The sequence below is a fragment of the Astatotilapia calliptera genome, chromosome 14 (genome assembly GCF_900246225.1).
Source record: "Astatotilapia calliptera chromosome 14, fAstCal1.2, whole genome shotgun sequence".
In the NCBI taxonomy this organism is placed as follows: domain Eukaryota; kingdom Metazoa; phylum Chordata; class Actinopteri; order Cichliformes; family Cichlidae; genus Astatotilapia; species Astatotilapia calliptera.
Window position 1 is genome coordinate 19792354 of NC_039315.1, and position 11123 is coordinate 19803476.

Here is an 11123-nt window from a genome sequence, read left to right on the forward strand (position 1 = left end):
GTATTTAAAACTAGTCAAGCTGGGACTTTTCCACTACGCTCTTCCCACCCACACTGTTGTGAATCAGCACTTCATTTTACTCTCCTCAGATCACAACCGGATCCATGCTACAGACGTGCTGCATGCTGTCTGGTACCTCACCACTCAGCCTGTGCCAGGACTGCCCACCCTGCTGACTGAGAACGGAGTACACACTGGTGCGCTGTCTCCTACGCATACATTAATCTTCCTGATATTTCATGCAAAAAAAAAAATCATAATTTTAATTCCCGTCTGCCAGACTCTAGCAAGCCTGTTTCCACGTTGGTGTAAATCTTAAAGCTTAAGACACTCATAACTGTACCTAGACTGTACAGGACAGATATTCAGTCAGAGGATCAAAGTGCATAGATTGAAAATTAAGCTGACAATTTTGTTATTTATGCATTAATAACTTCTGTCACGAGGGACCAAGCTGAATAATTAGGACATACATTTAGTCGTTCTCATGGGTCCTGAACCAGAGCTAATGCTCACAACTTAACTAGATGTCGTCCTCAATTTTTATTCATGCTTGTTTACAAGTTTTGGACGGCATCACAAGTGCAGTGTGATAGCAAAATTACCCAGATATTCCCATATTTATTTTTATTGAAAGTAATTTTTTAAAATTATTTTTTCCTCCTGTTTGGTCAATGGCAAGATACTAAAAGTTAGTGATAATGCTGGCATGTCTTGCAGAATGAAGTAGACTTGCAGGCAACATTTGAGAGGAGCGATCAGAGGTCAGAGTCACTGATAGTTTGCCTGTGTTGTCTCTTTGGATGTAGACTCACAGAACGGCATTACACCTGGTGCCACAGGATTCCTGGTGTCCAAAATGAACCCTGTGCTGCAGGAAGGCTATGGCTGCCTGGCTGGTCTTATCCCTGCCCTGGAGCTCATGGCCCTTTATGTAGCTGCTGCCATGCATGACTATGACCACCCTGGAAGAACCAATGCCTTTCTAGTAGCTACCAGTGCACCACAGGTAAATAAATACAGGAAAATGTTTGTGACCTGGAAGGCTTGAGGGAGGAGCCGTAGTGATGGCTGGATAGTGATCAATAAGACTGACGGATGGGAAAGTTCATTTACTGGGAAGCTAAAACTGGGAATGGAGTAGTGAAATGTCATCAATAAGGTCGCCCTGAGCGTTGTCCACATCAAGTTGTTGTGTGGATATTCATTTACCAAGTCCCTTCAGCAACTATACTGATCTTAGAATACTAACTGACTGAATTATTAGTTATGTGATAGTAATTAATGTTTTAAGGTAGATAAGCTCACAAAACTGAATGTCAGTAAGACGTCTTTTCATTAAGTTTATGTTTATGAAATGCTCCAGAGAGATGATAGGCAGCATATTACCAGTATTTGTTTATTATGAGCAGTGTAAACCTTTATAACGGTTCAGATGTAATTATGATGAGATAAGGAGTAATGTAAGCTGTCACATTAACTGCGCTTTGAGCTAAAATCTGCTTGTTTTGCTTATAATTAATATGAATGAAGCCGCTTATCCTGTTATCAAATGTTGTTACAAGAGCGTAAATGGTGTGAATATAAACGTACATAATGCTCAGACATGAGTACTGTTGTTAAAGAGCTTTAAATGAACCAAATACAAACATCAACATACAGCCAAAAGCAGATTAAGTTGTTAGTCTAAGCAGTTTACAGTTGAGACTGAGGCAATGCAGATACTGCAGGTTTTAGGCAACATTATGGTAAAAAAGAAAGCCAGAATTAGCATCAACAAAAAAACGGATTCTTGTCAAAGTTTTGATTCATGTATGAGTTATTTTTATTTTTAGATTTTGGTGTACCAAATCCTACCTTAAAACCTAACATGTAATATTAAACATGGTTTAGTAAGCGACTCATTACTAAACTAGGAAGATTCATTCATTGACAGATATGAAATATTAATTTAAGTTTCTCCTTCTCCATTTTAGGCTCTTCTTTACAACGACAGGTCAGTCTTGGAAAACCATCACGCAGCTGCAGCTTGGAACCTCTTTATGTCTCGATCTGAGTATAACTTCCTGGTTAACCTTGAACACGTCGAGTTCAAGCGCTTCCGCTTCCTAGTCATTGAAGCTATCCTGGCCACTGACCTCAAAAAGCACTTTGACTTCCTCGCAGAGTTTAATGCCAAGGTAAATCAAATAAGCTACATAAACAGTATAAAACATGACCATCCATCATTCGTCTGTAATTACAATGCTGTTACTGACTCGACTTGATATTTGAATGCAAACTATGATGTGATATTTAGAATCCCCATTTAACAGTTCAAATTTCTAAATGTTGCCAATACAAACAAGACGCAGAATTTAAAGCACAGTTTTAACGATAAACATTTTAACGAGACTTTTTATGAAACTTTGACCTTATCTGACCTTGAAGAAGAGCTCAGAGGTCAAACGTGACACATTGTAAATCCTTAAATGGTACTTTCTATATATTGACAATACACTTTTTCCACCAACAACTTATTAAATTTTACCTTGAAGACCTTTATAATCCAAATTCTAATGGATTGTTAACGTCACAATAATCTACACACCTACAAAGTTTTATTAGAAATCATTCAAAATTTTTAAGCTATCATGTATATGGACAGAAAGAGTGATACACACATGCAAACACTACCAAAATCATAACCTCCTTGAAAGAGATAATAAACATTTACTGCAGGCTCTTTTCATTTTTTTTCTGTAAAGGTCTCTTTCTGAAGTAACAGAGAATGTCTTTTTTTCACATTGTCTTAAATGCAAGGTCTATAAACCTTTCTACAACTAATCTATAAGCTCTGTTTTTGTTTTTGACAAAAACATCTTTCTAATTCCTTAGGTAGGGGATGAAGGAGTGTCTTGTATTGATTGGACCAATGAGAATGATCGATTGCTAGTGTGCCAGATGTGCATCAAGCTCGCTGATGTCAACGGGCCACTGAAGTGTAAGGAGCTGCACCTACAATGGACAGAGGGGATCGTCAATGAGTTCTATGAACAGGTATGTTCATGAAAATGTCTCCAATATATTCAGAGCGCAGTTTTGTTAAGTGTTCCCTTAAAAATAACTGCTTTCTAAATGTTCAGCATTTCACATAAAACTAACAAAACACAAAAAAACACAAGAATTATTTCAAAAAGAATTATACCAAAATATTCTTTCTTTAACTCTACACTTGCCCAAATCTTTAAATTTAAACAAAAAAAAAACAACTTAATAAAATCAACCATTTATTACTTATATATCAGTAATGGTTTAACACAATAAAACTCTACCTAAAATCCAGTGTGATCAGACTGGATATTTTGCTAAAGCCTAACTTGTGTGCCAAAGTACAAGCAATTGCCAGATGCCAAAAACCAAATAGTTATACAAAAAACTTTGAAATACAGGAAGTGCTGTGATGCACAGGAGCGCCTCTAGTAGTGTTTTCACTGTCATCATTTGTAAATAAACCAAAGTCCTGTTAGGAGTGGCTGTTGCAGAACGTTTATTAGATCATTAATGAGAGATATGAGGTCATTTTTTTGTAATAGATTACTAACATAGTTTATGTATGATAAATATCTCAGTATTATTTCCATATTTCAGTCACATGAAAAATTATAAAGCTATGACAAGTTAAAACTATTTTACATTCAGGGATTAGGAGTTATTAATTGTAATTCAAGCTAACTTTCTGTACAAAAACAATACTTATTGTGTTTGATGTCACTGTTTTACTAACGAATCCTGTCAATATCAACCAATATCTTGTGAGAGTTAACCAAAAATGTTCTCATCTACAGCCTTATCAGTGATAAACACAATGTGATTTTCAGTGAAGGAAAATCCAAACACAGAACATTCACAGGAGTCAGTCAACATGACAAATAAATCCAGTGGGCAAAAAAGAGTAAAAAAAAAAAAAATCTAAAAACAGAGGTCAGAGTTCACACAGAAGAAAACAAGGCAAGACAGAAAACACAACAAACACTAAGAATTCCCGGAAACCTTCCAGATTCCTAATTTCTTTCTAAGTACATTCTTCATGCCTTTCTTTGAATCCTCTTAACGTCTTAGCCCTTCTGCCAGACATGTGAGTAGAGGAGGCGAGTAAGAGACACGGGGAGTCAGTCAAGGAAACAGGCATTTAACTAAATGAGACATCCTGGCTTTGGAGTCGGATTTTTAAAACAATGTCAAGTAAATATGATGTTTGGCATGGCGGCATCCTAAATTGTTTTGGTGCAGACCAACTACTGCTGTGTTTCATTATTTCAGATGTCATTCAAGCATAACAGTGTGCTTCACAACTTTATTATTGAGGCCATCTTTCAAATAAATTGACATTGTGTCAAGATATCATACCTTTTTCTTTTATCAAACAAATACACAAGTAGTGAACTGAACAGTTCCTAAAATAACTTATTTGTAGCTCCCTCCTCCCAATGTGGTTTGTGTATTTCAGCAGTTTAGCACAGAGGTAACAACACTTCCACACAAAGGATACACCTGTTGATCCTTCGTTACATCTGCTCTGGCAAGCTTTCTGTCTCCTCAATCCTCTGTCCTTCAAATTCATTTTAGGAACTGAGACAGTCATGTAATGAGATTGCTGCCCAGGTCACAGGCAGGGGGACGGAAAAGACGAGAAAAGAGGAAAAGTCTCTTGACTACACAAAGTAGCAAGACAATGAGGCAGGGAATAAAGGAAACTGGGAGAGTGACATTACAGAGGTGACAGGAAATTGGAAATTAAAGCTAAGAAACAGACACAATGAACTAAACCTTTAAAAACTTCCAGTGTGCATGAAAGGCATTTCATTTCTTGCCCCTAGAACATTTCTCTAAGGTATAAATGTGTAGCCACATGTTCCCTCTGACAATAACTGAATATTGAAAACATTTACCTATTAGCTCATGTATTTATTACAGCCGCTGTAGATGGATGCCTGGCAACAAATCCTGCTATAAACTCACAAGACCATAAAGATAACAAGCAAGGATTTTGTAGACAGCATAGCACTAATTTGAAAACTTTATTTATTTCTCAGCGGTACCCACAATATAAATTCCTCTCAAATCAGGTCTTTATGTTAGACATACAGGCTGGGACAGAAGCTTGTTATCACAAGGTTGCTTTGACAGCCACCAAACTTAGCATCAGAATGTGTATTATCTATTTAATCCTTTTTAATGAAGGGAAAACTCAGAGAAAGGATATCAAACCAGTGTTCAGCAGCGAGAAACCTCTAATCTGAACATTGCTGATTCCCGAGGAAAGCGACATGCCTCTCATGTCTGCTGCTTAGCATTCTGGTGTTCCTCTGGAAGCTTTGGCTCAGTTGTCTTAAAAAACTTTATGGATTATGTAAGTCCTTTGAGTGACAGCATCCCGGGGGGATGGGGGTTGGGGGTGAGAGACAGGGTGGCGAGGGACAGAGCGTATGCGCATGCTTTGCTTTCATAGAGGCGCATGACCTAAATGTGCCATCCTTTGACAGCACTCATTCACAGTCGCACTGAGGAAGATCACAAGTGGAACGAGGCTCTCTGTGACATCAGAGTCAGCGCAGATATAAACGCACACACACACACACAAACATGCGTGAATTTTCATCATGCACTGCAATGCACCAATTTAATATTCTACACTTTAAAAATACTCACTTAAAACAAAGTTTCTCTGTTTGATTGTGCCGTGTCTATAAATACACACACACACACACACTTTTCACACACAACCACTAGTGCAGTGCACTGACGCCATCCAGGTTTCTGGTTTCCATAGCAATTGGAGCTCTTGGCCCTCTGTCCTCCCGGTGAATAGCTTTGAAAGCTCTAACATCATATAACAAACATAAAAGCACAGTACAGGACTGTCACGATGTATTAAAATACAATACAAGCTGTGTGGTCGTGGGTAATCCAACACAAACCACACGATTTGGGGCAGATATGACTCCGCTTTGGTTTTCTTTATGTGGCCTCCATTTACAGTATACGACTGTTACATAGATAAATACTTAAACAAATCATAATTACAGTTTATCTGATGCGGAGTCGTGCACCCAATCTATACATACACAGCAAAGATAATTAGATTTGTGTCTGCATTTACTGGTGGTGACCATGTGGTTACAAATATAAAGATCACAGTCACCATTACTCTGGAAAATTTCTGCAGGCAGCCTCATTTGGATGACTGATACATACAGATCGGCCATAGTTTGAACTGATGTTTTTCTATTTGTAGTCTTCTTGACCTACTTTCAAGAGACTGTGCCCAGAGGCAGCATATCTGGAAGTTTCTGTGCTTGCCACTTGAGTTATACAGAAGACTAGATGCATAGCTGTGTTTACCTTTGAGTGATATCGTGTTTAATTCATATATTGATTTATTTTAATACAGAAATTAGTTTATGCTGTGTAAAAGCCCTTATTCTCTGCCATCTTTAAAAATGTACAGCTCTTGAAGGAGAGAGTGCAAGACACATCATTTATATTTAATAATTCCTGTTATTCTTACGTTTTCATATTTGTACTCTGCCAGGGCGATGAAGAATCATCCCTGGGCCTTCCCATCAGCCCGTTCATGGACAGGTCTGCTCCACAGTTAGCTAAACTGCAGGAATCATTCATTACTCACATCGTGGGACCACTGTGCTCCTCCTACGACTCAGCTGCTCTTATGCCGGGACACTGGGTTGATGAATCTGAGGGAGACCAGGAAGGACAAGATACAGAAGAGGAGGATGAGGATATGGCAGATGAGGATGCGTCAACAAGTTCTGACACCTCGCGTATGTCAGTCTCTTGATTATTCATGTTGTAGGGAATACCTAACGTATGTCGCTGAATCGTTCCTGTGAGTATTCACTGCATGGGAGGACATGTTCCAGGATAGACTTTCTGTCATTATTTTTGACTCATTTATCGACATTTAATGCAGCTAGTTTCTGCTGCTGTGATAGATGCAAAAAAGACACACAGTATTAATAGTTGAGAACACTATTAATTACTACACATATTCCTAATGGGATAAATAGTTATCATTTGCTTTCTTGCAACAACAAGTGCAACAGTTATCATCAGCATCTATAATTTATTATTTGAAATTCCAGTTCTTTTGATTTTCATATATATGATGCTCATTTCATCATCCCCCTGCAAGTGCAATGTTAGTTTCTCTTTTTACAGTAGTTACGTGCGTCACGCTCCCTTTATTCCTGTAAGTAAAAATAAAAAAAACAAACAAGGAAACCACAGTACTCTTAAATTTTGCTTTTAGCACAAAAATAATATATGTGTGTATATATATATATATATATATGTTAATTATCTCACTGTAAAGGTGCAGACTCACTGTTTTCCTGTTTCATGCCTTTCTCGTAACGCATGTGTAAAATGAATATGATTCCTATCTTGTAGCTCTCTGCAAGAGAGCAAATGAGCATGTTTCCCGAAAATCTTCTATTTCTACTCTTTTTCAATCCCAGAATCTTCTCTAACTGTTGGTTTTCTGTCTGACAGAGCGGCAAGAAGCCAAAAAGGTGAGCAGGAGGAAAGTGTTTTGCCAGATCACACAGCATCTTTTGGAAAACCATGAAATGTGGAAAAGAGTGCTTGCTGCAGAAGCCCAGGAGGAGGCTCAGGAAGAGAATCCAAACTGCATTGGCAAGCCCACCGATCCAATAACAGCCATTCACGAGGAAGAGGAGGAGCAGGCAAGCAAAGAGGAGTTGACTGATGGCCTTAATGAAAGGGAAGAGGTGCCAGCTATAGAGGAAGAGGAGATCTTTCCACAATTGGACACTTCAGGAGAAAAAGAGGAAGAACCTGAGTGAAATGATGAACTCTGACCTCCTCTTAAACCAGGAATCTGAACGTTGTCCAAAACGTTTTTGGGTTTTTTTGTTTTTCTTTCCTAACTAAACTCTTTATATGGTAGCCAGCACATCACTTTGACACAACACTGTAGAGGATGTTTTGGGTAAAATGTGCCTAACAAAAACAGGGTTGAGGACAGGGATAAACTCGTACCCAGTGCATCTGACGAGGAGAGAGATGTGAGATGAGCAAGAAGATGAAGCGACAAATGAGGGAAAATAGAGAAAAACTCAGACTGAGTAATCAAGATGGAGTGCATTTGTTTGTTTTGCTGTTTGTTTTAGTTTGGATTTGGCACCCAGACTGCTCATCTTGCACTATGGGCCAACCACGCTGATTCACATCTTCACTCCACCAGTGAGTAATACACTGTCACCCCGCTCCCCCCCTCCCACACACACACTCCTGTCTTTAGTTCCCATGCTATCAGCACACTTTGGAGCCACGCAGCTGCTCGAGGATGTGCACCAGGCCCCTTCTCCGTGAACACAATGGGATGAAAGCCAGCGGAAAAGCCGTGTCCACTGAGCCTCTGCCACGTGAATTTCAGGAGGAGATTGAAAAAAAGAGCCAGTGGTCATGCATTGTGTACACACACTTCACACAGACACACACAGTGCTATAGCAGAAACACACTCCATGCTCAGAACAGATAGGAAGTTTAACAAAGAACTCTGTTGCACCAAAAGCTTTATTCTCATTCAAGGAAAAACATACAAAGCAATGTTTTGTTCTTGTCAAACAATGTTAGTCAGCAATCATTTCTCCCTTTCTTTTGTTATAATTGGTTCAGCGCACCTACACGTTTCCAGTCTGCATAACTCAGGAAGGCAGAAACCCTTAGAGATCGAGAAACAAAAAAAGGACCTCTAGTGTTCTTGTCCTTTTAATTGTCACTGCTTCTGCCTTTTTTGTCACTTCAGTGCGTCCCCAGCAGAGTGTGGTTCTCTTTGTGCAACACCTAATGCACATTAATATTAATCACACTACAGCTAACTCTCAAGAAAGAAACCAGTCGGTAATATAAGGTGTTTTCATATTGCAAGCACATATAATCTGTGCCCACATTTATGGGACCTCTCAACTTGGATCAATCTTTAAGGGATTTGTTAAAGAGAAGAGATTCTGTTTCTCTCCAGTGTAACTTCTAGGCTGGTATGTAGGCCAAATGTTTCAGAAAGTGCAGTAATCCGCCATAGTGGACTAGGCCAGAGCTGAGTCACAGCTCCAAATTACCCAAGAAGATTTACGTTAATAAGACATTTCAACACTGTGAGGCTTATTGCCATGCAGGAGGTGCTGTGCGCCCACAAAAAAACTATACATGGAAGCGTATGACCGGGTCCACACGCATAGGGGTATTCTTTCAAACAGGGGTTTTCTTTTGTTGTTCTAAGTAAATAAACCTGATAAAACACCCTTAAAATGTATCTGTCCACATGAATGCAAAAGCAGTTAACGAGCCAAGAGTCAGTGATGTACATCTACAGTTGCTTAAAATTGCCTCATGTAAACAAAAGATATGATAGCGTGAACTTTGACCTCTCGAGCCAAAAAACCTTTGGAAAGAGTTTAGAAATATCAGCACCATGAAGCCTATCTGTGTTTTGGAGTGACTTTTAATGATACATAGAAAAAGCTGTTAAAATAACTTTAAAGAACTAGTTGTTTCACTTCCATAAAAAGCCAAAGAAAGTTATAGTGGAAACAGTAAGCCCCTTACATTTCTGAATCCAGCTTAATAATTAACCACATGTACACAAATATATGATATTTACTATCTATTTATTGAATGATGTAGTTTACCTACTATTTTTTGAGAGACTATTTCTCTTCACTCTTTTATTAATGTCACTGTTTGCGCTCGTCTTTGATGTCCTTGGACATTCATATTTGCTGTAATGGAAGAAAATGTGTGAAAAAAAAGAACAGCCTCGGTAATGAGGCTTATTAATGGAAGAATCCTTTCAGCTGGACTTGGAGCTGCTCATGAGAGGTCAGAGGGGTCTCAGATCTTTGTCACAGTTCAGCTGATTCTTTCTGGTGTAAGTCTTTGAAGATGAGCCAGTTCAGTTGGATTCAAAATCATGTGATGATCCACTTCTCCAATTCTCCAAACCGTATTACAGGGATATGCAGTGTAGTGTATTTGATCTGACGTCAGAAAAGCAACAGGGGCTCTTTGTGGATTCAGATCTCAAGAATTTAGGTTACTTAGTTTCTTCATGCAGTGAGTTGTAATGGACAGTTGTTTTTCTTTTATCATATTTGCAAAATAAAAAATGGATGCATTCATTTTGACAAGACTTTTTTTGGGAACCTGCCTGACACTTGAGGTAGGATCAAGGTAGAGATATCGAAGAGGCAGTACAGCATTGTTGACCTGTAGCAATGGATTTTCTGCTTCTGTGGTAAATCTCTGTAGCAGTTTGACAGATTTTATTATTTCATAACGCAACAATTTAGGGCTGCTCAATTAATCGAATTTTAATCACGATTACGATCTGGGCTTTCAACGATCATTAAAAATGACGGAGCCGATTATTAGCCCCTCCCTAATTTATCACACCTTAAAGGCCGGTCCGTGAAAATATTGTCGGGCATAAACCGGTCCGTGGCGCAAAAAAGGTTGGAGACCGCTGATTAAGAGGACCCGAGGGAAGCTCGGAAAGCTAAGCAGAAGTTATTTGGAGAGTGACTGCCGTTGGTTGAAAAGAGAGTTTAAAAAACAAACTTCAGTGGTGTTGCACACTATTTTATATTATTTTTTTAAAGTCATTGTTAACCCTTTAAAGCCGGTCAGAGCAGCACGCTCCGTTTTGCGTAACTATTTTTAAATCCCTGTAGAACCTGAACCGTGTAAGCTAGCGCAATAATTTGTTTTGCATATGAAACCGGAGGAGTTGTACTTACAACTTATGCCATCAGCTTGTCCTCGGTCACGGTTTCGTTCCACATATAGCTTTGCAAAAATTGCATAAAAAGCGCTTGCAGGAACAAAAACATAATATTCCAGAAACAGGCTTCGCCGTTCCTATCAGCTGTTCGTAACACTTCCCACAGTGAAATGATGCACATGCTGTTTTCTTTGCAAATTTGCATCATAGGATTGTTTTTTGTTTTTCCTGCAGTATATAAAAATTGCTGTATCTCCAAAATAAAACTATGAAGACACTCAAAATAAATTTCCTGTGGTGGGAAACTATTTTTTG

At 38.7% G+C, this 11123-nt stretch overlaps 1 protein-coding gene across 1 annotated transcript in view; it reads left to right on the forward strand.

Moving 5' to 3' along the window:
* Nucleotides 1-10394, forward strand: part of LOC113036022 (cGMP-inhibited 3',5'-cyclic phosphodiesterase A-like) — a 70800-nt gene extending 60406 nt beyond the window's left edge. The window contains exons 10-15 of the mRNA XM_026192015.1: nt 90-197; nt 810-1009; nt 1977-2180; nt 2878-3039; nt 6575-6824; nt 7555-10394. Of these exons, the coding sequence (XP_026047800.1) occupies nt 90-197; nt 810-1009; nt 1977-2180; nt 2878-3039; nt 6575-6824; nt 7555-7868 (1238 nt within the window). The 3' untranslated portion in view covers nt 7869-10394. The remainder of the gene's footprint in view (nt 1-89; nt 198-809; nt 1010-1976; nt 2181-2877; nt 3040-6574; nt 6825-7554) is intronic.
* The last annotated feature ends 729 nt before the right edge of the window (nt 10395-11123 follow it).